The 27780-nt window shown below is 43.3% G+C and overlaps 1 protein-coding gene across 3 annotated transcripts in view; it reads right to left on the bottom strand.

The window, feature by feature from the left end:
• Dock5 (dedicator of cytokinesis 5) overlaps window positions 1-27780 on the bottom strand; it is a 180777-nt gene that overhangs the window by 126709 nt on the left and 26288 nt on the right. For all 3 annotated transcript variants that reach the window (XR_012441570.1, XM_074055185.1, XM_074055186.1), the window contains exon 2: window positions 8821-8904. Coding sequence is in view for 2 of the 3 variants with exons in the window: in XM_074055185.1 (XP_073911286.1) it covers window positions 8821-8904 (84 nt within the window). In the remaining variant the exon portion in view is untranslated. The remainder of the gene's footprint in view (window positions 1-8820; window positions 8905-27780) is intronic.

The following is a 27780-nucleotide window of genomic DNA, read 5'->3' as shown; positions in this document are numbered from 1 at the left end:
GCATTTCTCATCCAATCAGTTCAAGAAAGCTGAGAAACCAGACGTAGCATGTCATTTTATCGGCCATAGCAACGAATGTGCAGCAACTCTTTTCTGTATGGTTTTGTCATCATCATGAATTTGAGAAGTTGAAAGAAAAAGGGGTACAGGTTTGAGAGTGAGAAATCAATTCATCAAGACGATATCTTTAAGTAGGTCCATGGAGCTTCGCAGTTTAAATCCCAACCTGTGATGTCTTACAAGAACAGTGACAAGACTACCTGGCCAGAGTGGTGCATTTGTATGGAAAGCTATGAGGAGTTCAGAGAGAACTCACCCCAATGCAGACACATTTGGAGGGCTGGAAACTTGTCCAGTAGCCATTTAAAATGCATAAGGAATGGGTGTGGTGGTGCATGCCTGTAACTCCAGCTACTAGGGAGACAAAGGCCATAGGATTGCTTGAGTCTGGAGTTTGTGGTCAGTATAGGAAACATAGCAGGACCTCATCTCAAAATAGATAGATAAATAAACAAAATTAAAAGCAAAAGAACTTTATCCACATTGGAAAACTTTATGTTATATCTAAAATCAAGTTTGGAAGAAATGACATCTTGACAATACTGTGCTCCTATCCATGAACACGGAATATAATTCTTTGAATTGTTTCATTATGACATGAATTTAAAGATCATAAATTACTGCTATATTACTATAAACAAAGCAGAGATACTTATTTAAAATTCTCTCCCAATAGAAGTACGAGGAGAAATACACACCCATTTGCCCTTGACCTTATACCAATCCAAACGTGAATCTTAACTCAGCCCCATAGTAGTAGCTTGATATGTTGTTTCACAAAGAGATAACATATCTAAAGCATTTTTAAAAGGCATAAACAGATAATATGAATGGCCCAGAACCAGAGGTTTGATGACAGCCAGAGCAGGCATGCATGTGCACAGGATGGAAGGAGTCTGTTCCACAACTCTGCACCCTAGTTCTGACCCCTCATCCAACCAAGACCCCTGGAGACCAAAATTACTGGGACACCAAAAGCTCATGGAAACATTCTTCCAGAGCCCTCCCTACAACATCTTTGTTTTCAGGCTGAGTTTGCCCTCTTAGATTCATGGGCACCTGCCCAAATGGGTTGAGTCCAAGTGCTAGTTCACGATGGAGTAATGGAACGAAGGTACCACTCAGAAAAGAGTTCTGGCTTCTACCCTAGAAGATTCTATATATGCCTACATTATAGAACCACATTCAGAAGTATCTCAAAAGAGAGAAATAGAAACAGGCATTCTTTTTTTTTATAGGATTAAATCTGAAACCAGGGGTGGTGCTGTGCAGCTGCAATCCAGCTACTCAGAAAGCAAGAGACGGGAGGATCACAAGTTCAAGGTCAGCCCAGGCAAAGTGACCCTATCCCAGAACAAAATGAGCAAACAACCCTAAAGAGGGGATAGGGCCATAGCTCATATGGTAGAGCATAAAGTCCTTGACTTGATCCCAGTACTGAAGAAAAAAGATTGTCTCAGGCAGGCAGGCTAAAGATCAGAACTCTTAAAACAGAGGTGACTTGACATTGTATTTCAGGTTGAACATTGTTCTCTTTCTCTGAGCCTTCTTTTCAATTGCAAGTATGTATAGGTTATTTGCACTCTGACCCAGGGACAACTCAAACCACCTCACCTCAGCCCAGGGAACCACCCATGCCCCTCCCCACTCATCAATTTTTGGTGATCCAGAATCACCAGGTTAGCATAAGTTTTTTAAGCACCTGCAAAGAGGAAGACACTCCCTCTTTCCACCTGGTCCCACCATGTGTGTAACTCCTTTCCTAAATCTTTAATAAACTCCATCACCTTCCTTGCTACATCCACTTGTCCTGCCTGGAAGCTTCCACATGGGACACAAAGGATTTGGGAATCTTCTGATCAGACTGCACGAGCCTACAGCAAGTCTAAGAGACATTTCAGTGGCTCCAGTTTGTAGTTAATGTTTCTTATAAACACACGCCTACTGCCATGCACATCTTTTGAAAAAAACATCTGAGGAACAAATGTCCCCAGCAGTTGTGGCTAACAAACTGTACTTAAGGTAAAGGCCAAACAGACTAACAAAATGCCACATGGCCTAATCTGCTTTCGAGGTCTATGCCACAGTGTTTACACGCAGTACTTGTCATAAAATCCAAGCAGTTGGGCTCACCACCATTTATACTCAGAAAGGTGGTTGTTTCTATAACTAGGTCACAGTGGCAGTCTGGATTCACAATGACAATAAGTTCTCAGTTACCTTTCATAGTGGGGCAACAAAAATATTACAGATACATAGAGGATCCTTGCAGCTTATACTCGGAAAACTTCCAGACTCACTATTAAGAACTGGAAATCATTTTGCTTTGTTTTGTCTTTTGTTTTGTTGCTTTTTCACTTGACTTATGACTATTTGGCATGGTTGACTGGATAAAGAAATGAGTACAAAGGAGTAATAAGAGCAGCAAGAAAGTTTTCGAGGCTTCCAGGTTGATCATTCTATAGAACATCAGACACTCTCAAAAAGTTACTACCTTACTGTATCATATGACCCAATCTTCAGACATCAGTATCTGTTAGGAAGTTTTGTCAGCCATGGAGACAAAATTCATCACATATAACATCTGCTATAACTTTGCCTGCCTATGAGGGCCACATATGGAGATGAGATTCATATACAGCTCAAGTCAAAATCCATTCTTATTCATAAATTTTCACTTGATAGACTAAGCACCCCTAATCCAAAGTGCTCCAAAATCCAAAATGATTTTAATTCTGAAATGAAGACACAAGTGAAAAGTTCTGCACCTGATTTCATGTCACAGGTTGCAGTCCACTAAAAATATTGTATAAAAGTGCCTTCAGGAATTTCACATTTACACTTTGGTCCTATCTCCAAGATATCTCATTATGTGTACGGAAATATTCCAAAATTCAAAAAAATATACAAAATCTGAAATATGTCTGGTTCCAAGCATTTTGGTTAAGTGATATGTACCCTATATAAGGAGAGGTTGTCTTGATCCAGGTACTTTTACTGGTCTCATTCCTGTACATAAACAAATGCTTCTTTTTATTTCTTTCAACTCACCAGGGTTGGCCATTTTCTCTAGTTCCAACCTCTGAGTCTTTAAAATTGTCCTGAATATAAAGCTTTGTGTTGTGCCTGCCTCTGTGGAGCTCAGGTCACCTATGAGGCATTATCTCATTTTGTTGGTTGTGTCATGTTTATTCCAGAAAGCACTGCTCACACCAGCCTCTCACTCCCCTGAGCTTGTGAGTGGTTTATGAGCTGAAAGAGAGTTAATCAATGGGCATGAATCAAACACAGAAAACCAACACTGGAGGAACAGAAGACCCTGGCCTCCAAGCCCCTGTACTCAAGTTTGATTAACCAGGAAAGAGCTTCTGACAGGATGCCCTACATTTAACAAGGCACTGTGTATTTTCAAAGCACTTGTTGATGATCACTTCCAATGCAAAGTGTGCCCTAAATTTAGAAAAAATGACCATAGCACAAAGACAGCTGCTCCATCGAAAACTCCATGAGAGTAAGCACCTAGCTGTTGTTACTGAGGTGATCACAGTGCCTAAAGCATTTCTTGTGCTCAGTTAATGCACTTGGCCCTGGTAGGTCCTGAATGCCTAAGGGAACACAACTGGAATCAACAGTATTGGTGCTCCTTCTGCTCTGGATTCGGGGTGGAACAGAGCAGTGAAGATGGAGGACAGCTATCTCCCTGCTAAATACCTTCCATAGTTAAAGAAGCAAAGACAGGGTGCCAACTCTGGGCAGGCCAGTGTCAAAGACAAAGAAAAGCAAGGGTCTGCTTCATTGCTGTCTCTGAAGAGAAGGGACTCTTGGGGACCCATGAAGAACTGGCTTCTCAGTCAATTCTACTTTCATCTTTAAAGAGACAAATAAGGCTTAAGGATGAGGTCACAGAAATTAAGAAGTAATAAGGGACAAGTGACAGAAATTCTCTCGCTTGAACTGTGCTCTTCTGTTTTGGAGCCAAAGCTTAATCAGCTGGGAGTTCCTCAAAAGATAAAACATGGAGTTGCCATATGACATAGCAGTTCTACTCTTAGAGAAATGACAATGTATGTCCACACAAAACTTATACGTGAAAAAGTTCATGTATGTATGAACTTAGCATGAATGTTTATAATACCATTATTCATTACAGCTGAAAGAAGGGTCTACATACTCATTTGGGGATGGATGGATAAAATGTGGGAAAGCCACACAATTGTTATCTGACAATGAAAAGGAAATGAAATGTTGATACATGTTTCAATGTGGGTGAGGCCTGAAAACCCAGTCAGTCACAAGGACCACACACTGTATGACTGCATTTCTATGAAATGTCTACAACAGGCAGATTCACAGAAGCAGATCATAGCTTTCTTTGCGACTGACTGGAGCTTAGGGAATGGCCAATAAAGGACACAGGTTTTTGGGGTAATGAAAATGTTCTGAAAGTGTAGAGTGATCACAGTTGCCCAACGCCACATAGAAGGTGACTGGAAACAGTGTGTTCAGTGTAAATTGCCATTCAATTGTAGACTTTAAGTGGGTGAATTGCATGGTACTTGAACTGTATCTTAATAAAGGTGTTATTTAAAACTAGAATCAGAAACTTAAGCAGGCCACAGAAGGCAGAGAAATCCTGGTACCCCTGCATTTCCCTCATGGGAGATACAACAGCTCTGTTGTAATGTTGTAATACCTGGGGCTTTGTGGAGGTAACTCTGACCCCTTGCTTTACCCTAGCTAGCTCTGGTCTCCCATTTCATCTCCACTCATTCCACTGACTTTTGCTGAGTGCCCACTGTAAGTCAGGAGCTAAGACAGGTACCTAGAGATAAAAGCAGGTGGTGGTCATGTAGTCACTCATGCAACCAAGGGCAGAAAACAGCGGGAAGAGCCCTCAGAACAGCGGGTTCTGTTGGGTGTTAAATGCAGAAAAGAATTTCTTCTGTCTGGGAGGACTCTCCTCCATGCTGGAACAGCACACACAGAACTAATATGCAGATCTCAAAGGCAGCAGGGTGGGGCAGAATGAGCATAGGGAGGGCCTAGGAGTCACCCACAGGAAGCTGCAAGACACACAATGCCCGGTCAAGGAGCAGTGCCAGTGTTACCCTAACAATCTGTCTGGCAGTGCCATGGGTGATCCGTTTTGTTTATTTGTCTTAAAGGAAGACTGGATGGGGGAGGCAGGATTTAACAGAAGTTATTACTCAGCATTTCCTTTGGGTTAAATGTTTGCAAAGCAGTCCTGCCCTAGGTCCTGAAGTGCCTGAAATAATTCAGGAATTTAAGACTTTAGCCAAGAACTCTAAGTACTTAGCAGACACAAGAACCAGCCCCTGCGCACCTGGCAAGGAGGGCACTATTTAAACATTAATCCCATAAAATAAATGTTATTGAAAAACTATAATCCAATATAATAACGTGCCTGTGAAGGTGACATGCCCTGTGTGGTTACTGAACTCAGTAAAGTCATGAGGTGCCTTCTGGTGTCAGTCTCCCCATTCACACCCTGGCACGTGTCCACTTTTCTCTGGTAGGAATGGGTTTTGAACTCAAGGCTTTGTGCTTCAAAGAAGGCGCTCTCCCATTCAAGCCACACCTCCAGTCCCAGTGTCAACTTTTAAAGAACAGCTCCTGAGGTCCTTCTGAGATGAAAGCATTCTACAGATGACACAGAGAGAGTGTGTGGCAGCAATCAGCATGAAAACTGGCTTCCTATTGGCAGGACCACCAGCACCTGACCATCACACCGAAGATGAGATGGTGATGACGTTAGTCCACTGTTCCAGCACTTCCTGCAAGTGGACTGTACTGTGGGATGTTTTGGACTCAAAGCCATATTTGAGATGGATGTGTTTGGTGTCTGTCTGTGTTTGTATTTTGTGTGGTTTGAGCATCTCTCGTCCAAAAAAATCCAAAATCTGAAATGCTCCAAAACTTGAAAGTTCAAGAGCGTGGATATGATTACACAGTGGAAAATTACACTCTACAAAAAAAAATTATGTGAAGTGCTGGATAAAATTACCTTCAGGTCATATATAAGACATAAATGAAAAATAGATGAATTTCTGTTGAAACATCCAAGTATTCCAAAATCCAAAACCCAAACACCTCTGATCTCAAGCATTTCAGATAAAGGATACTCAACCTGCATATTGATCTAGCTTCAGCCACTACCTTAGCTTGGTCTGTAGAAGTGCTCTCCTTAGGAATGTTCCCTGGCCAGCTGTAAAACCACTTGCTTAAGTATAAATAGTGAACACACTTAAAATTACTATCAACATGCACCCTATGAGGACAAAGTGCTTCAAATAACTATTGTAAAAACTATGCAAGGGTCAAGAAAAAGAAGCCAGGCACAGTGGCTCATGCCTGTAATCTTAGCTACTCAGGAGACAAAGATTAGGAAGATTGAGGTTGGAGGACAACCTGGAAAATTTTTTCAAGAACCCATCTCAACCATTCTTCCTTGACATATTCCATAGGACAATTAGGAAAGTGACAAAACACATATGTGAGGGAGGGACGGAGGGAGGAAGGAGAAGGCAGGGGAGAATGCTAACATGGGAGTGAAGAATTAGCAAGTCAAAAAGACCAGTCCAGGATCTGTGGTAGATTTCTTCCGGGGCATCTGTTGATCTAAGAAGAGATTTCTAGCTGAGTGTGGTGGCATCTGCCTGCTATCCCAGTGCTTGAGAGGGGTGAAGGCAGGAGAACTATGAGTTCAAGGTCAGCCTGGACTACACAGTGAGACCCTGTCTATCTAAAAAGAAAAGAGAAAACATTCTGAGAGGTCTGGTGCAGTGTTCTAACATCCTACGGAGTCAGAAGGATAAAAGTCAGACACCAGGAACTGCAAATGACTATATAAACTAAGACATAAAGCATTAATACAAATGAAGACAATGTAAAAGTTCAATAAGCAGAAATTAGAAGTTGGAAATTTAGCACAACTATTCTAAAACAGCAGGTGTCTAAAAACAAGTCTGAAATACATAAAGGAAACATCTGTTGTCACCAGAGTGACAAACCACCATCATAGTAGAAGACTTAACACCATAGGTGTCAGAAAAAGCAGAAAAAAAGCTAGTATAAACAAATTTGAAAAGGTGACTAAGAAATTTGAATCTGCCAGGCACAGTGACTCACATCTGCAATCCCAGTTACTCAGGAGGATTACAATTGGAAGCCAGCCTGGGCAAAAAGTTCACAAGACCCCATCTCAACAAACAAGCCAGGTGTGGTTGTTCACACATGTGGTTCCAGATGCATGGGAGGCATAAATAGGAGGACTGCAGTGTGAATCCATCCCAGGCAAAAACATAAGGCCCTATCCCAAAAATAACTAAAAGAAATAAGGACTGGGATATGGCTCAAGTGGTAGAGCGCCTGCTTAGCAAGCACAAGGCCCTGAATTCAAGCTCCATTACTGCAAAAAGAAAGAAAGGAAAGAGAGAAATTTGAATCAAAATGTCATATGTTGAATGAGCTTTCTTTCCAAGTCTGCATGAAAGATGGTATGGGCTATATAGTACATTAATCTGCTCCCCGATAGAGAGGTAGGACGTAGTAGGGTTTGAGGGACTGTGGTTTCCATAGCAAAGAGTCCCAAAAGAATAAGTCAATTGTCACAGGTGTCTTGGTGAGTTAGCACTACGTTCACCCAGGCCTGGGACAGCAAGGGTGACAGTGAAAGTGGGGGGCGGGGATGGGAAGTGTCCACACAGCCGTCTCTGTTCTCTCCCTACTCTTGGGAGCTACAGGATTAGAGCTGTGCGAAGGGAAAAGGGTAAGGCCAAACGCTGGCCCTCTGCCGAAAATGAAAGGGAAGCTGCCATAAGAGGCCTTTGTGCAATCAGGTGATGATTTGGGTTTTTCACAGCCAGACCCCACTTCCTTCCATCCTGGCTTCCCACTTCCTCCCCTCCCACACCATTGGGTCCCAGCCTCAGAAGTGACTTGGGATGCTGGATGACACCTCTGCCATTCCATTGCCACAAGCTTTTACAATGGGGAGCCAGACCCTGCAAATGCGGAGTGTTTATTCTAACCAGCTTCACCCTACAAGAAAAATCTGCCTCACTTCCCACCTCATTCCCACTCCAACCTTCACAGGGAGGCACTGGGCCCTGAGGGCTGTTCTGTGCTTCCATTCTCAATGTCAGCAACCTGAACATGGGATTAGAATTGTGGAAGCCCCTTGGCTCTGCTTTGAGACAATGAGACCAGCAGCTGGTGCTGAATCCTGGCCTGCAGGCCACTAACAGGTTAAGATGAACCTGACCTAGTTGAAGGAAAAACACAACAGACTTTCCGCTATGGTCCTGACCTAAATCTGTGAGAGAACTCACAACATCACAAGGCTGTCCCCGATGGCTCCCTCGACCTGGCAACATTTAGGGTGAGCAGAAAGGGATCCTTAATCAGCAACAGGTCCCTCCAGCTATTGCAGGCCCAACGTCCCAAATGCGTCCCCCTTCCTGCTGGTTCTGTGGATAATTCTTCGACATCCAGTGGTACAGACCTTGGCTCCCACGTCTGGGCATGTCTGCATTCATGTTGAAATCACCCTCTGTACAAACTGTATCAACTGAGTGCTTCTGGAGTTTTCAGAGCACTGCTTGGAGCCAGAGAGCAAGCTGACCGGCTACTCTTAAGTGCCTTGTTAATAAGTAACTCCCACTATCTGTGTGTCCATCCATCTGGCTGGCTGTCCGTCCGTCCGTCCGTCCGTCCCAGCAGAGGGCCATCTGCACTCACCCTCATACATCTCCAGGATGTGAACAGTGTCACCGATCTGCAAGGACAGCTCCACATCTTGACAAGCACTGTAGTTATAGATCGCTGCAAATGAGAAAAAAATAAAAGGAAGGGGGATTAGAATGCTTGTCACTTAAGTGGCACTTTCGGGGCAGAGGGTAACAGCCCCCTATTAAATGACTTCCTGGGAATCACCCAGGATAAGGCAGAGAATGCAGCCCGGTTCCATGTGCCAACAAATACTGATTGGTTGGTTGTCTACTATGTAAACACCTCCTGTGAGAGAGACTGTCACAAGATCACACACACAGGCAGAGCCTCTGCTCCTCAGCAGTCAAGTGTGAGGAAGAAAGATAATCAGCATATTATCACAGAAATAATCACTTGATTAAAATTTGTATAAGTGTGAAAGGAAAAGCCAGAGTGATAAAAACTCATTGTGAGGTTCTGTCTGTCAGTCCTCTGCTCACCAGACGACAGCCAGTCTGTGATCGTGGGGAGTGGTCTCCTGGCTTCTGTGGCACAGTATTTAGTGGCCAAAAGGCCACACATAAGTGCCATCTACCCTGTAGTAACAGACTGACACAAGGCACAGGGCAGGGACAGCACCTTCCCCTGGACACCCTTGGGAACACGGGACTGCCACCACTTGCTGAGCAAGGCAACCTCAGACACCTCAGTTCTGAAGAATGGCAGTGACCTAGCCAGGTTGTGAAGAACAGTGGACAAACTCAACTAAAAAGACGACAGGCTAATGGGTGAGAGCTCTGCATAGATATTTTACCAAACTTACATAGGAGTGACTAATAAGTACATGAAAAGACATTCCACATTATTACTCATTGGGGAAATGCAAATTAAAACCACAATCAGATACCCCTGGCACACTTCCTACAACAGCTATAACCAAAAACAAAAAACCCCACGGAACAAAACAACTAAAAAGGGCAGCTACTTGGCAAGAATGTAGAGTATCTAGAACTCTCATACATGGAGAGTAGGAATCCTTACGAGAGAGACTGGCAGGCTGAACTGTAAGAGACACCGTGAAGATGGAGGCAGAGACTGCAGCAACCACCAAAAGCTGGAAGAAAGAACAGAAGCTCCTGAGAGCCTCTGGAAGGAGCCCCTTAATTTCAGAATTCTGGACTCCAGAACTGTGAGATAATAAATTCCTGTTGTTTGACGCCAACAAGTTTGTGGTAATACGTTGTTAGAGTCATAGAAAGCCACCCATCACAGTCAACAAGCGAAACGACTCATCAGCTGGTGACTGAAGGCACAAAATAGGATACAGCTGTCCCTAGTGTCTGCAAAGGACTGACTGTGCAACCCCTCAGGGATACTGAAAGCTGGAGGTGCTCAAATCCCTTACATAAAATGATGTAGCGTTTGCACATAAGCTAAGCCATCTCCCTGGATTACTTACGGTAAACAGCTGGTACAATGCAAATGCTGTGTAAATACTTGTCATACTGCAGCATTTAGAAATAATGATAAGAAAAATGTCTATACATACTCAGTACAGATACGATTTCTTTTCCTTGTTTTTTTTTTTTTTTTAAGAGAGGGTATCACTATGTAGCTCAGGCTGGCCTAACTTCACAATCTTTGGCTGGGATTACAGTGTGCATCACTATGTCTGGCCTCCAAATATTTTAGAGTAGGTGGCTGAAGTCATGAATGCAGAAGCCACTGACACAGACAGTCAGTTATAAACCCATGCAATGGGATACTACTTAGCAAAAAAAGAAGCATACTGACCCATGCTCCAACACGGGTGAACCTCAAACACAATATGCCAAATGAAAGAAGCCAGATGCAAAAGACCACGTATTTTATAACTCCATTTATTTCTGAACTGTTCAGAGTAGGTGAATCCATCAGTATTGGATTGGTGAGAGTGGTGGTTAGCAACCTACCCATTAGGTAGGTTTGACGAGGCGGTGAAAACACCCCTAAGCTGGATAGTAGGTGAAAGTTTCACAGCTCACAAACCTGCTAAAAATCACTGAATTGTATACTCAAATGCAAAGATATTATGGTATGTAAGGTGTGCTTCAACGAAAGAGTATTCTTAAGATTTATCTCTTGTCTTCACTCTACTGATGAGTGATCTATATTCTTCCAAAAAAAAAAAAACCCAATACACATTGGAGAGCCAATGAAGCAAAGATGTGTTCCAACTCTGCAGGTCCAGCCAGCCCACGAGGATAGTCACTCAAGCCATCTGCGTGTCCCACAGGAGTTATGGAATGAATTAGGGAAGAAGGGTATCCCTGTGATTATTAGTGGCAGGCATAACCTGCTCTTCCCTGAGTTGAGGGCATCCTGGCCCTCAGCCTGGCTATGTCACACTCAACCTGTCAGCGGATGGAAAGGAACACAACTCCAGCTACCTCCCTCAAGTGAGTGACCTCTCCTTTATGAAGGAAGTCACCCAACCAGAGTTCTTCTTGGCTCAGAAGTCTGGGCCAATTATGTTGGCCCTTAAACCATTGACTTTGGACTCAATGAAGATTCAGAATAAGGATAGGCTGGAGAATCACACAGAATGCAGAAGAGGAATTAGTTTTGGACTCTGAGACCTGTTCATAAGGCTCAGCTCCTTCATCTGACTGCTGGTTCACTCGGATGGTTTCCCCACCAAGGACTTCCCACAGCAAATGTAGTCACATCCATGACACCTTCTGGTTCCCATTCACGACCCTCCACTGCCATGGCTCCTTTCACGGCCCCCTCTCCGATGGAAACAGGAAGCAGTGAGGTCACTGTCATAATGACTTGTGCAACGACCAGCTTCATCTCTTCCTGGCTCTTAGTCACTAAGAAAGGAAGCAGAGGCTCCCAAGGGCAGCACCTTGCATTGGTAGCTGCAGGCGCAAACACCTCCAAGGGCTGTTGGAAACATGCACACACACACACACACACACACACACCCCTACGCACCAAAGACCAAGGGTTTTTCTTAAAACCTTCATCTCTGAACTTGAGAATCAAAGTGCTCCAAAAATTGCCCATGGCCTCACTTACCCACCTTTGCCTCTATCATTTGCCAAATCCCGCCTCTTCTCTAGTCAAGACTTACAATCACTCCTAACTTCTATGCTGAGCACATGGTTAACCACAGCTGTCTCTTTGCTACAACAATTCAAATCTTGCATCCCTAATTCAACTCAACAAACAGCTACTGGTTCTGTTACCCCGTATGAACTCCTTCTATGAAGTCCCACAACAAACTCTAACAGGGCAGTTAGAGTTTGTAATCCAAAGAATCTTGTGTGACTGTCTGCCACCAATTAGAAGATAAACCCTCATGAATGAGGACATTCGTTACACATTACTTCTGTGTCTTCCCATCACAAAGCACAGGCACCTCTAAGAAGGTACACATGGTACAATTAATAACCTTTTCAAATAATGTATTTTTAAATAATAATTTTGTTCCTTCTATAAAATCCACAAAAAGAATTCAGTTATTAACCACTTCTACCCCAAACCCAGACACACTTCTGCTTTCCTCCGAAGAGGCAGTTGTGGGCTCCTATCACTCAGGAAGGGGACATTAAAGCCACCTCTCGGCTGAAGTTTTCAAAGAGATTCACACAGAGACAGCATCTCTTCAACAGTGTCTTTCACAAGAGTGACACGTCATCACCCTGTGGACGTCTAGGCATTCTGTGTCATCTCTGGACTGATGTACAAACAAGAATTCAATCACTTACAGCCATCATTCATTCATTTCACCTCTTTGCTTCAGATCCATGTCTTCCACATCCACCCCTTCCTACATCTCAGATACCCATTGCGTTGTGTAGCATCCCTTTCATGTGTTACTGGGGTCAGGAATTTACAGAGCGGATACCACACCCCATATTATTTAACGAGGAAGCTGAGACTCCAAAGGGTCAGACCCAGTGTTAGTTAGGGTGCTCCACTCATCACGTGACCATGATGCTCCCTACTGGCAAGATACACCTTGGAATAGCCTAGAAACAGAGATGGGCCTAGATTTCTCTCCATAAATAGAATCCTAGCTCTAAAACCAAGCTTTACCATGCACATCCAAGCTTGGTGAGCACATCGTGTGCTAGTCTGGAGCTATTTTGAGAACAGGAATACCATTAATGCACCCAGAGGGCTATGTTTTCACCCTAGAACATGAATAACTATTAGAGAAAGCCAGAGAAAGGGAAAACCAAAGAAACCTTAAGGTCAAACAAAACAGACTTCAAGACTCAACTCTGCCACTTTACACACTGTGTGACTTTTAATGAGTGAGTGAGTCTGGACCTCGGTTTCTCATCTGTAACACAGGGACTGGACGGATGACTCTGTGGGACCTTTGGCTCTAACTCTCTAATTCATGAAGTGACAATCCAGCCCAGAGAGACACACTGTGCTGCTTTGAACTGGCAGGCACCACCACAATCTCTTGTTTTGTCTGAGGAAATTAAACAAGAACGGGGAGTCACTGTACATAAATCGCCTCCCTGGCTTTGTATAAGGCTGGAAAAGACAAATTGCTGGAATTCTTCCCTAAGTGGCTTACTGTTTACATCAGGGAAGTGTAGTTTTGCAGAGCCAAAGAGACAAGACAGTATGTCTACAAATGTACAAGAGTTTGCATTTTACCAAATCCTCGATTTGGCTTTTTCTTTTAAACTTGGCTAATAGGAGAGAAGGAGAAAAAAAAAAAAGAAAGAAAGAAAACTGAAGTCTTAGGATTATGCAATAAGAAGCCAACAGAATAGACTTAGCTGCAAATAGGATCAGTTTTGATGTTATTGGTAAAAAATCTTCGTAATGAATTAGGTGCTTTCATGAATGTCAACATTACAACCTCCTGAAGAATAGCTAAAACATTTGATTTTTTTATTAGTCAGCTGACAGAATCTACAAAAGAAGCAAGTACAGGATGAGGTCCCATTTTGAGTTGTATACTTTTCACAATGTTAAAAAGATGATACGATTTACTCTTTTGTGTTAGCGCCTCGCTCTGCCTGCTTCAGCCATCAGTTCTACAAAAAGAGGAGGCACAACTCATCTTTGATCTTCACTGGCTTTAATGCAATGATATTCTAAAAGACCAATGAATTTTTATTTTCTTTTGCTCTTTTTTTAAATAATATATATACTCCAAGCATTACAGAATTATGTTCAATAGTACATTTGACACCAAGAAGTAAAACTCTGTAGTTCCAGGCTGATAGTTACAATTAGGTTCCAAAGGTCTTCCTGCAATAAGACGACTTTGGCACTGCCTGTCGAGCTCTGTCCAGGTCTGGTGCTGTTGATGAGGACATCAGGTCCACCCTCCCAACAATACTCTTCCAGAGTCTATGAGGTCATTCACTTACTATGCCACTTAGGATGAGTGAAGTGACCAATGTATTGGATATGAATTAGAAATTTATATCCTAATAATTTTATAGATTGAACGTCTTGATCTGGACAGACATTTCTCAGATAGAAATTCAACTATGATTTATTGATTGGCTCACTGAAACCAAGTGATTACTTCTGAACCATCTCATTTAAATGAATATGGGATTAAATTGTAAGAAAATTGAAACACAGCAATTCAAAAAATTAGAGAACAAAAAGTCTGTGGTCTCCAAGCTTTTTCCCACAGCTTCTCCATCTCAAATGTGGAGGCTGCAGTGCCTCACTATTATGGTTTGTGAAGTCCAAAAAGGAGAATCTGTGCAGAGCCCCTTCCTGTGACTAACACGGAGTAAGCGCTGAGTAAGGGGCAGTGGTCGTCCCCTCTCCTCCTTCTCTGTCCAGCTTCCCACTTAGAACATGGTGGATCCTCATGCTCCAAGATGGACACTGCCACCCTCGTCAGTACACTAGGGTACACTATCAGTGCACTCGATAAAAGCAGTAAGTCAGGAAGGGCTGGAGAGGTCCTTCCAAGTTAATGGTTGCTGGGGACAACAAAGTCATTTTACTGCAAGCAGCTAAGCACCTGTGTTGGGGAAATTTTATTATTTTAACCATTTCCCTGCTGCCTCTTCTAAACATTTCTGCAGCAATTCAAGGGAGGAAGCAGGGTACCATCCAGAATCCCAATCGTGCTCCAATTGTATTTTCACTATAGCTTCCCCAAGCTGTAGTTAACACTAACCCCTTTATTCATGCCTCTCACCCTACTAGCCTCTACTCTTTTCCATTGATCTCTTCCTTGGAAATCAAAATAGGAAAAATAAGCCCAATGCCATGGTTATAATCCCAGCTATTTTAAAAATAACTAAAGCCAAAAGGGCTGGAGGCCCAGCTCCAGTTGTAAGGCTCTGAGGCCCAACCAGGTTACAAAAATCCATTGATTTAAAAATATCCACCTGGAAGTGAAACAAGAACGGTCACGGCCTTTCACCCGGACTGACTTCCCGCAAGGCTTTCAACCCAGGGACCATCTGAGGACAAGGTCTGGCTGGGCTCCCTTAAGCCCAGGGATCCACTCAGGAGGTCCTAGCACCGCATCCCAGCCTCTGCAGCTTTACACACAGAGTCAGGTCCCACAGAGCTCAGTGACAAAACAGAATGTGTGTGGATCGCACAGGCAGAAGGAAGGTGGCATGAGAGGAGTCAGGACAAAGCCAGAGATGAGGAACTCTGGGAACCACTTGGCCGAATCTTGTTTCATAAGTGACAGAACGGAAGCCACTGGGGTGTGTATATGCGTGAGCGTGCCTGTGTGATTGAAGAGTGACAGAGCAGGGTGAAAAAATTATAAATCATAATGCTACTAAAGATTCTTTGTGCAGCCTGGTTCTACTGTATCGGACTCTCAGGAAGGTGATTTCATCTTTTCAACCTTCCGCCTTCTCTGCAGTGAAGTGACGTTTTGTGAACTGGTATTTTACCTACCAGTATGATGGGTCGTAAGAATAAAATGAAAAGAGGCATAAAAATGAGTGCCCTATCCCCCATACAAACATCCTTCACAATGGCCCAAACCCCCTCTCACGTAAGTCACTGCAGCTGAACACAAATCTTCACATATAGGATTCCAGTGGTTCACAAACGCTAGCATGCACCAGAAACACCTGGATTTCTGGGTCCTAACTTCAGAGTTTTTTCTCTTCTTCTTTCAGTTTTTTTAATTAATGTATATTAATTACACAAAATAGTGAGTTTCATTACGACATTTTTATACTTGCACATGACGTACTTTGATCATATTCCCCCCATCACCCTCTCTTGTCCCCCTACGGTCCCCCTCCCTCCCCAAATAGTTCCCCTTCTACTTTCATCTTTAAAAAAAAAAAATCTAGATCCCGTATATGAGAGAAAGTGTGCTATTTGTCTTTCTGAGTCTGGCTTATTTTGCTTAACATGACTACCTCCAGTCTCATTTTCCTACAAACAATGTAATTTCATTCTATTTTGAGGCTGAATAATTCCCCACTGTGTACATACACCACATTTTCTTTGTCCATTCATCGCTGATGGGCACCTGGGCTGATTCCATGACTTGGCTATTGTGAACAGTGCTGCAGTAAATGTGGGTGTGCAGGTGTCCCTGTTATTTTGATTTCTGTAGGCATATACCTAGGAGTGGTACAGCCGGCTCGCATCGAACCTCAGAGTTTCTGACTCAGTGGCTAGGAATGGGCCCTGAGGATCTGCACTGTGGAATATGCCAAGGACTGCTAACTCTGTGGGTTTAGGAACAACACTTCAGAACATCGGTGTTCCTGGACTGGAGCCCCACACACAGCAGAGAAGAAAGTGGGAGCACGCCCCTCATCCCTGCCAGATTAAGAGGACCACAGGTAACATTACTAATCACACACGGGGACTTGGTCTGCCTGCGTCCCCAGCCCTGGTGCCATACTTATCGATTACCATCGGCGGTAATTTAACCTCTGAGTACCTCAACTTCCTACCTGTGAAATAGGTGGAATCTCAGCAGACGGGGTCCCCATGAGGATTAAGGGATGACGAATGTAGAGCAGCACTAAGTGCAGTGCGTATCTGGCCCACGGCAATCTGAGTATATGTTAACTACTGTCACCCACCAAGGAAATGACAGAGCTGAGACTCAAAACCAGGTCTTCAGATTCATTTTTAATCACTGATAGCAAGGATCCCTGTTCATACCACAAAACCTTTTCTTCCTCTTTAGAACTAGAAGACTAATGGAAATTCATCTTACTGGGTCACCCTACATCCAGTAAGATCATATAGCTGCTAGAGTTAGGCTCAGGGGAGCAAGGTGCGACAATTTTTTCCAAAGTTATGTGACCTTTATAATAACCCTCACACTGTATGCACCTTATGCTTCCAAACAAAAGCAATGGAGGAACAAAAACATATGAACAATTACCACTTATATGAGAAATGACTATCAATCCATCCCTAAATTTGCTTAAAGCAAGTAAATAGCAAGTTTATGACTGTGTGAGGAGCTGAACCTTTTATAGATTTGCCTTCTGATATATTTCTATTTATTTTGGCGGTACTGGGATTTGAACTCAGGGACTTGTGCTTGCTAGGCAGGTGCTCTACCACTTGAGCCACACCCCCAGCCCCACCATATATTTTTAGCAACCAAATAAATTTTTCTTTTGAAGACACAATTAGTTGGAGTCAATTCAATTCACAGACATGGAAAATCCTTGCCAGTGTCATTTCTTCCTGTAATCTGAAGACAGGTAAATACATTATTTCAAAGATTTCACTTCAGAGGAAATGAAAAATCTAAATTTCACAGATGGTATTTCGTGATAAACCACTTCACATTTGTAAGAAAAATCGCCTGAACTCCATTTTCTTTTCAAATGCATTTGAAAATGACCCAAGGTAGAGTGGGAAAGTTTTGTAGTTTCAACACGCCTTTGGAGCTATCCCCAAAGCAATAAAGTATTTTAGGCATGGATACTCATAAAAAGAAAATACAGTCCATAAAATATGACCACTTAACTTACAATTCAACCGAGATGTTAATGGGAAAATTACAAGCTTCCAACTAGAAATCGAGGATGGCTTTGCTTTTTGTCTGGCATTTAAAAATAAAACCCACCCTAAACATAGTAGAAAAAATATCTGCAGGTTTTCCATGTTAGCATATTATACTTTAGCTCAATCAACTCACTGTAAGAAGTTGGTAGCGGTGACCTACAGTGACTGGCTTGGCTTGCCAATGGAAAGTACAAGAGTTCTATGTTCTGCCTTACCCTGTGTACCACAGAAGAGGAGGCATCACATTTTATGATGAGCTGTGTATACCTTGGGCACACACCTCGCTGCCAGTCACATCCCCACCCATCTTCCTGCCCCCCGGCAAACTGTTCAGAATATCAGAGTTACAGTACTGTCCAGGCAAGAGGAAAGTTCAAGAACTAAAGAAGAGTCTACTGCAGTTAGACCAATGGGGACTGTCTGTTTTAAGTCACTCAGGCTTGACTCCTACCATCACCTTAGACTTGCAACTCTCTATCTCCACTCCTATTGCCTTAGACTTTTCTTCCTCCTCTGAAACTCAGAAAACTACCCTTAGGTCCTGACCAATCATCCTGCCAGTGTCCAGACATGCATAAAACAATTATATCACAGCTGTTGTGGAAATTAATATTTCTAAAACACATACCATGGGAACAACTCGCTAGTAGTGATATTATAACACTATCCTACAGACTCCTGGCATCTTAATAACTCTGATCATTCGTTCTGTATTTGCTACCCATGCATACAACATAGAACTTGCACAGGTCATCCCTGAGTTATTTCTGTAATCTCCTTCTTCCAATGGTTCTTGCTACTTTCCTCATCTGACCAAATCCTACACATAAATTAAATTTACCAAAGGCTAACTCAACCATAAGCCTCCCTGCTCATCCCAGCCTTCAATGGATAACGATCTTGGCCTAGCCCAATAGGCTAGCTGAATCAGTACAACTTGCTGTGTGATGTGACCTGCCCTGGTCCTTCCCACAGGGTTCCATGTAAAGGAGTGCTCCCCACCCCCTGCCCTCAGCAACCAGAGGCTCACTTCTGGCAAAGGTCCATGTGCCCATGACACACAGAGCCTCCTGGAGAGGACTGCTCAGGAGTCACAAAATGGGACCTTTGTACATCAGTCTCTCCTCTGAAAAAGTGACTCACTTTTTCTCCCCTACTGAAACGTCTCAGGAGGGGCTAAGAGTGTTCCTGACAGCACACTGCCTCATCTGCACATAACGGCAGAAGTGTGCCAAGGGTAGGGGTTATGGATGGCACAGCTGCCCCACAAACAGGGCTGACCCAGGTGTTCTTGACAGTTCTTTGACCCTTGGAAGAAACTGAGCAGAGGATACAGTTAGTTGTCTAGGCTTAGAGTCGTTTTCCCCTCTCAATTTTTTGTCATTTACTATAAAGCGTGACAGTATTGTTATTGCTACAAATGTTTGAATCTAATTTCACCATCTCACTTCATGCTTTCTGATTTGTCTTTTGCATTTATTGTCTTGCTCTGTGGACTCTGGTTTCCTTTTCCCTCTTCTGGTAACATAATAAGGTCATTCTCTGTAAGAGACTTTATTTGTATTCGCCAGAAATTGGAAACAACCGCAGATTGTCCACACACGGGAATTTTACTCAGCAATAAAAAGGACAATCATAGGTGCACACAACATGCATAAATGACAAATGCATTGTGGGAAGTGAGAGATGCCTGGCTCAATGTATGGTTCCAGTCATAGAACATTCTGAAAAGGGAAAAACAACAGAGGAGGAAAGCAGATTTATGATTGCCAAGGGCTGAGGCTGGAAGGGAGCTAGCTGATGACACAGGGACATGGGGACAGCACTGGGTGGGCAGAGGGCTCTGCATCCCAGGTGTGGCAGGGGCTATGTGACCAATTGAAGGATTCTGTTTGTCCAAGCTCACAGAACTCAGCAGAGAATGAATGATGTCAGTGATTCAAACAAATGAAGAATTGCTGATTCAACACATGTCCAAATAATTGCTTGACAAGCTAGAGCAAAAGTATGTGTCACAGGAGAAAAAAAAAATTGGTTAGATTAGGGATTTCATGTTAAAAAAAAAAGTTCATATAATTACCAAGATACAAAAAAAGCAAACATTTTTATAACTTTGGAAAAAGAAAGGCCTTTTTTAGGTGATGGCCAGGTCCAATAGCAAAAAGACTACAGTTTTGGTCAGACAAAAATTAAAACTCCTTTAGAACAAAAGGCCATAAATGACATGAAAATTAATCAGAGAAAAAAATCATAACATAAAAATGACAGAAAAATATACGACATAAGATATACATTACCAATCATGAAGAAAAAGGATTTAAAAAAAAAAAACAACTGAACAAAATGAGAATTGACAAGAAATTTTGAAAAGACACATACATTCCTGTTGAGACATTAAAACATTCAATAAAATTCTATATACTCAACACTGACACAGAAGTACAAAAATAAATCAGTAGACTAGCTTGAAAAATATCCAAATACGTATGATTCTGGCACTTTAGTTTGGTGGGAAAAATGAATTAACAAACAAGCCTGGCCTAACTGACTATACACCCAAAAGGAAAAAAAAATTGGGCTCCTTATTTACCCCACATACAAAAATAAAAATAAATGCAAGTAAGTAGTAAATTGGGAAGCTACTCCATTCACAACCTCAAGGGTGAGAATCACGACAAGCCTCCCCAGAAGCGGGCTCAGGACCTGGCCGGGAGGGAGGTCAGCCACCCATAAAGCGCTCCTGTGAACATACATGACCTGCTCCCAGCTCTGTGGAAAAGAGCCTGACCTAGCCATTGCTTTGGGATTTCAGCTCAAGTCAGACCCTCTGTGTGTAGTGGATGAAGCTGCTCCTGCCTCAGAGTTCATGCTGGAAATCAGCTGAGGGCTCAGGGAAAGGAAGTGAACTGTGCGACGGTGACATGTCCCCTAGAGAGCAGGTCCCTGTGTACGAAAGTGAACCAGGGCTCTATTTACTGACCTGGAAAGCCGGCCAAGGTATGCTGCTGAATGGATTAGAAAAGGGAGTGGAGGACTAAGTTGCTGAGTAAGATATATAATTGGAGCTTTAAAAATATTCTAAAACAAACAAGAAGAAAAGCAGGTGAGGGTGATGCACACTGCCCTCTTTTGAAACTTGATTTTATGCTTTTTTAAATCTGTTATTGTAAAGCACACATCACATAGAAATATACGATTGAACCATCTTCAAGAGCTCCGTTCAGTAATGTGAAGTATATTCAGTGTTGTGAAACCAGTCTCCAGGACTTTTTTCATCTTGCAACTGTAATTCTACATCCATTAAACACAAGCCCCCTCTGCTCTTCCCTGCCAATCCCCTGACCACCACCATTCTCCTTTCACCTCTGAGTGGACTCCTCAAGATACCTCCTGTAGTCGAGTCACAGACTATTTGTCTTTTTGTGACTGGTTTATTTCACTAGCATACCGTCCTCAAGGGCCACTCATTGCATGTCTGTACATCATATGTATAAACTACACTTTATCCGTTCAGCTCTACCTTTGCTACTGTGAATACTGCAGCTGTGAACACAGCTGTGCAAATGTCTCTTTGAGAGTCTGCTTCCAATACACTCAGAGGCAGAACTACTGGGTCCTATGGTAATTCTGTTTTTAATTATTGAGAAACTACAATATTATCTTCCATAAGGGCTGCACCATTTCATATTCCTACCGACAGAATTTCTCCTCATCCTTGCCAACACTCATTTCACCTCTTTGATGTGAGGTGATGTATCATTGTAGTTTCAATCTGCACTTCCCTAATTATTAGTGGTGTGGGGAATCTGTTCTCTGGTTTGTTGGCTATTTGTACGTCTTCTATGAAGAAATATCTGTTCAAGTCCTTTGCCTATTTGTTAATTGGGTTATTTAGGTTTGGGGGTTGGCAGACTATAGGATAAACAACCTTCTTAACATCAGTTGCCTGAGGAGACAGCCAGGACCCTAGGGTTGGGGTGAGGCCATCACTGCAGTAACTTCTTCTAGTTAGGGTTTGAAGAGTCACCCAAAGGCTTATGCAATAAAAGCAAGGTCAACAGCTTGTGTTGCTATTGACAGGAAGTGGAACCTTTACAAGGTGGGGCCTAGTGACAGGATGTTAGGGCTCCTGGGTCATGACCTCAAAGGGGATATTGGAACCCTGGCCCCTTCCTGTCTCCCTCTCTGTTCTCTGGCCACCATGAGTTGAGTAGCTCTGCTCCACCACCAGATGTCCCTGCCATGACATTCTGCCTTGCCACAGGTTCAAAATCAATGGAGTCAATCAACCATGGACTGATAGCCTCTGAAACTGCAGGTGAAATTCAGAGTGACACAATTCCTTGCTCCTTTTCTTATGGATATAAAAATGTCCATAATATGCACCAGAGAGTAAAAAGAGCTATCTGTGTACACTCACATACACTGGAGGCATAGCTCAAGTGGTAGAGTGGCTGCCTGACAAGAGTAAGGCCCTGAGTTCAAAACCCAATACTACCAAAACAATGGCTTTTTAAATACAGTATAGTAAAACCTCCACTGCCTTGGGCACACTATGGTATGTGAAGGCACTCAGCCACCATGTGGCTGGTGGCTCCATCTTGAACATCACAGACACTGGACATTCCCATGAGCACAGCAGGTTCTGTTGGGTGGTGCTGGTTTAAGCAGCCTTCCTCCTTCTCCAGGAGGAAAGATGAGTTGATTCCACATAGAGTTAGCACCTGCCAGCAGTCCTTCCAGGTCACTGGAATCATTCTCTCAAGTCTTTTGTGCCTCTGCCAAGTGTCCCTGTGGCTGGGGGCTCCTGAGGATGTTACTTTCAAGGTAGTCCGTGTGCTCGGCTGAGGGACTCTGGAGAGGTCTGTTTGTTACCCTACAGAACCACAGTTTACAAACCAATGTGATCTCACATTCCCCACATCCCATGGGTGGCCTGGTGGTCAGCATGTCTAGCAAAAAGCTGAGGATACAAATGCTGACAGTGTTTGCTTGAGTGGAGAAAAGAATGAAGAGGGCTCCACTAGCCCCTGAAAAAGCTCTCTTGAAATGTCAGAGAAAAATACCATTAGGGGAAGGGGGGAAGAGAGGAAAGGAAGAAGAAGGGAGAGAGCGAGGGAAGGAGGAAGGGGAGGAAAAGAGGGAGAGAAGGAGGGAGGAAGGGAGGAAGGAAGGAGAAAAAAGGGAACCTGGCAGAAAGAGGTCGTACAAAAATCAGAAGAAAAACTAAAATGATAATGATTAAGAAAAAGACATGATCAATATCCCCAGAGAAATAGGATAAAATAACGTCTGTAAAACAAAGAGTTCAACAGAAAAAGAGGTGAAGAAGGCCAATAGGGTCAATCCAAAAGCCCAAAATCTATTAGAAAATTCACAAAGAAAGAACACACAAAATGCGTAAGAAGGAAATATCAAAAGGACGTAAGAAAATGTTCAAGAACAGAACTTCCCATAGTCAATGGACACCTAGCACAAATAACTGAAAGACAATTCATACCAATGTACGCCATTATTAAATTCCAGAACACAGAAATAAAGAGAAGATTCTAGAACCTGCCAGAAAAGAAAAATCCAAGTCATACCTAAAGGAGATAGTAAATTGAGGGTGATTGTGAACTCTTAAAAAATAAAGATCAGATGCTACAAGACAGTGAACAGCATATAAAATTCTGCAGAAAACCCTTTTCAACCTACCATCCCACAGCCAAACTATCATTCAAGTGGAAGGATGAAATAAAGACACTTCCAGAAAGTCTCAAAAAGGTTACCACGGAACCCTTCCTTCAAAGTTATTGTAGGAGTGATCCAGAAACACCAGCAAGTAAACCAAAAAAAAGGAAGACAGACTCCAGCACTGGGAAGAGGGAAAGGGAGGTCCCAAAATGATGGGAACAGGTTGTGGGTGACAACTGGGCCAGATACAAAGAGCCACCATGCCAGATTGGGAAAACAGGACAAACATTCCATGGCTGAGGTCTTTAAAGAAAAAACATGCAGTCGACAGACTGCCTGGCAGACTGTGTGGAGGTCATGGAAATGCAGTAATTATTAATTCCAGAAAAAAATAAACTGTACAGGAAGGAATCACAGTCATAAGACACATTTGATTCAGCTGAGAACATCTGCATAGTTAGAACAATCCAAAAACAATACGAATTCAACAAAAAAAAAATGTGAGCACTAAAAGGAGCGCAAATAGCCACGCTGGAGAGCTAAACCCATCCCCCAGTGGATGATGGTGTCAGGCAACAACGGCTGCTGTGGTTTGAATATGTCCCCCAGTGTCACCTGCTAGAAAGTTAATCTCCAACAGAGCAGTGCAGAGAGGTGACATCTAATAAGACGCAGTACCTCGTGAATGGAGTAAGGTCAGTATCACAGGAGGGAGCTCATTAGCTCTGTGGGTTTGTCATGAAAGCCAATTCCCAGTGCTCTCTCTTGACTTTCCACCTTCTGCCATGGATGATGGAGCACGAAGGCCCTTGCCAGGTGCCATCGCCATGCTCTCTTGGACTTCTCTCCAGAACCGTAAGAAAAAAACCTCTGTTCTTTACAAACTACCCAGAAAGTAGACCAAGACAATGCCTAAAACTAAAGAATCAAGACAGAGCAAGATAAGCACATTGAGAATTAGTGATATGAATTCCAAAAGAACCCATGCTAAGCAAGCACTCTACCACTTGAGCTAAGTCCCCAGACTTTTTTGAGACAAGGTCTCCCTAACTTTTCCTGGGCTGCCTTTGAACTCAAAAACCTCCTGTCTCTGCCTCCTGAGTGGTGATTGCAGACGTGTACTACCCAGCCTGGCTCCAAAAGAATTCTCTTTAGAAAAGGGGGCACAGAGGGATTTGAGTGAGAAGAAGGGAAAGGAAAGCATTATTTAGTACACTGTAAGCTTTTGGAACTTTTAGAGCACCTTGAATTGTTAAAACTCCATGCATATGTTATTGTGGTAAAAAAAAAAATCCTTATTTCAGTTATCCTGTCTTCAGGGCCTTGCCACCCAAGCTCTCTTCCTGGACACCTCTCTGCCTGCTGCAGCCTTCAGCAGCTCTGTGAAGAGTTACAGCACTGTCACACAAGATAGTCCTTGGCTATGAGGAACCAGCTGGTGCTCTCTTCCATGTGAACTTTTATGGTCACACTAGAAGGAAAATGATGCTATCAACTCCCGAACCTCCTGCCAGCTACCCCAGCACAGAGCTGAACTCAAAACCACCACCAGACAGAGTACAAAGATCCTACTAGTCACACAGCAGGTGTGTCACCAGGACCACCAGTATGGCCGCATCCGTGACACACCCTTGTACCAATCCAGCCTTGCCTGGATTAAGGTGTGGACTTCACACCAGCACTGCAGGGCAGGGCAAGGCAGGGCTCCTCAGGATCGAAGCACATAGGGCTGTGGCCACACATGGGTCTGTGCCTTGCAGGGCAGCCTATGGCCGTCAGGGGCTGCATGACAGCTCACCCACCAACCTGAAGGTTTCTATTCTTCATTTCTGCCAACCAAGACATGGGAGTTCCTGTTACTTGATCAGGTCACACACATTCTGGTTAAACCTACAAGAGTATCACTTTCACAGAAGACGAGACACATCAAACCCATCTCAAAACAAAATCCAAGCCAGCACATGCCTGTAATCCCAGCACTCCAACCTTGGCTGTGTAGTGAGGCCATCTCAAAAAAAGCAAAACAAAACCCAACCAACCAACAACAACAAAACAAGGTCAGATATGACAATGACCTTTGTCAAAGTTTCCCAAACTCCACTTGTTCCTGTACCACTGCCACGATTTTAGTTCTATTTGGGCACTACCTGTGGAATTATTAACCTAATACCCTCTTAAATTAACTCACTGTTCTTCTAGTGTGTATGTTGATTAGATTTGTTTGAAATGTATTTGCTTAAATTTTTAGAATAATTGGAAAACCAGTAGTATTTTTCTTAAATAGATGGTCACTACAGCAAAATGGTACATCCTTCTCACATGATGAGTGTTTGCTGACCCAAAACACCAAAAATCCTAAATTTGCAACTTAGTGAGCAGAGGTGCCAAAAGAGAATTTAAAAAGAATGGCTTCTTCCTGTGGTTCAAAGTGAGCTTGGTGCCACATAGCGCACCTTCAAAAATCACCTTTGCCTCTCTGAAATCATAGACGGGGTTCACTTCTGGCAGGTGCTGCCCCAGGCAATCATTCTTTCACCAGCTTTGAGTCATTGCTCCTCACAAATGTAACCCACCCAGGGAGCACCTGGCACTAATGGCTATGTTCTGAGTCACCAGGAGGACACCACTGGCCTGACGTCTGCCACACCCACCACCTTTATCAGCTGGCGTAAGAAAAAGAACTCAGGCTGGTGTAATCCCAGCTATGTGGGAGGTAGAGGTAGGAGGATCACAGTCTGAGGCTGGCCTCAAAAAGCAACTGACTCACCCCAGTACCACTAAATGAATGAATGAATAAATAAATAAGCGAGAGACCAAAAAATAAAACTGATGCAAAAAGGACCGGGGCAGGGGCAGGTGGCAGGGAAGCCCTAAATTCAATTCCTAGTATCCCCCCCCCAAAAAAAAACCCTTCCAAACTCTAAACAAGCTACTCTTGCTGGTGGAGACCAGTCCCATGAGTCACAAATTCAGTAAACTGAGGATGACTGAGATTCCACTATCAATTACTCCTTTTTAAGATGTCCATCGTTGGGTTGGGGACATGGCTTAAGTGGTAGAGCACCTGCCTAGCAAGTGTGAGGCCCTGAGTTCAAATCCTGGTACAGCCAAAAAAAGAAAAAGATGATGTGTCTTAAGGCATGCAGAAGCCACCAGTATAATTGTTTAAACACAAGATAGTTTTATAAATCCTCTCAATTATATGAAATGGTATATTTCTAGGATTTGAAAAATCTGAGAAAAAGTCTACAATGTGTTATTTTTAATTGCCTCGGGAACTTTCGATAACCAAGTCGGAGAAAGTAATATCACAGTTAACAGGTGTCACTTTCTGTGACTGTATATTCTTTGAAAACAGAATAAGGTGCCTGTAATAAATGGTCTTTTATGCATAAAGAGAAAAAAAGGGTGTAGTCAGAGCCGAGGTTGCTGAAACAGAAATAACTCCGTCCAAGGGACTGAGAAGTGTGCAAACAGCTGGGCTGGCCTGCCTGAGAAGGAGGATTCCTTTCTGTCAGGGTCTGTCCTGTTCCTCCCTCACAGGCAGTGACTGCAACACCAGCACGGTCTCCATGGAGACCTGGCTCTGCACTGGGTGCTGGGGACAGGGACCACGGAAGAACCCACTCTTGAACTTGCACCTGAAGCCTGGAAAGTTCTGAGCCTCTCTGTTTAGCTTCAGTGGCTCCAGGACATGGGGGAAAAGACACTTTCCTATCCCTGTGCCCACACAGTGTCTTGCTCAAAGGCGCTCTGTTCCCACAGAATACATGGACTACGATGTCACTGTAGCTTATCCATGTTTCAAAGCTGAAATCAAACTGGTTACCCAATTCCCTCATGCTTTTCAAACAGGCACAAAGAGTCGCGCCAAGCCATTGTAAGGCCAATCTCTGGTCTGGAAAACCATGTCCCAGCGGTGAACAGGATGACTCCCTCTGGAAATACTGCACAGGATTCCCCACTCCATGGCTCCACGAGGGGCACACTTTCCCACACCCTGAGTCCCAGACTGTGTCACCTCCCATAGGACACCTTCTACTGATGCCTGGGAGAAACTTAGCTGTCCCCCAGGATCTCTAAAGGATTGGGTCCGGGAACCCCAAGACGCCAAAATGTGTGAACGCTCAAATATTGTGGGAAAAGTGGCACAGTGAGTGTACAGAATCTACACACGTGCTCCCATACATGATAAATCATCCCCAGATCACTGATCAATACAATCTGAATGCTGTAAATAGTCGGTACACTTGTATAACCAAGAAAAAGAAAAGGTCTGTGTGCGTTCAGGACAGATGCAACCTTCCTAAC

The sequence above is a fragment of the Castor canadensis genome, chromosome 14, assembly GCF_047511655.1.
Source record: "Castor canadensis chromosome 14, mCasCan1.hap1v2, whole genome shotgun sequence".
Classification (NCBI taxonomy): domain Eukaryota; kingdom Metazoa; phylum Chordata; class Mammalia; order Rodentia; family Castoridae; genus Castor; species Castor canadensis.
The sequence above is the reverse complement of the archived record's forward strand: the minus strand, read 5'-3'. Positions and strand labels throughout refer to the sequence as shown.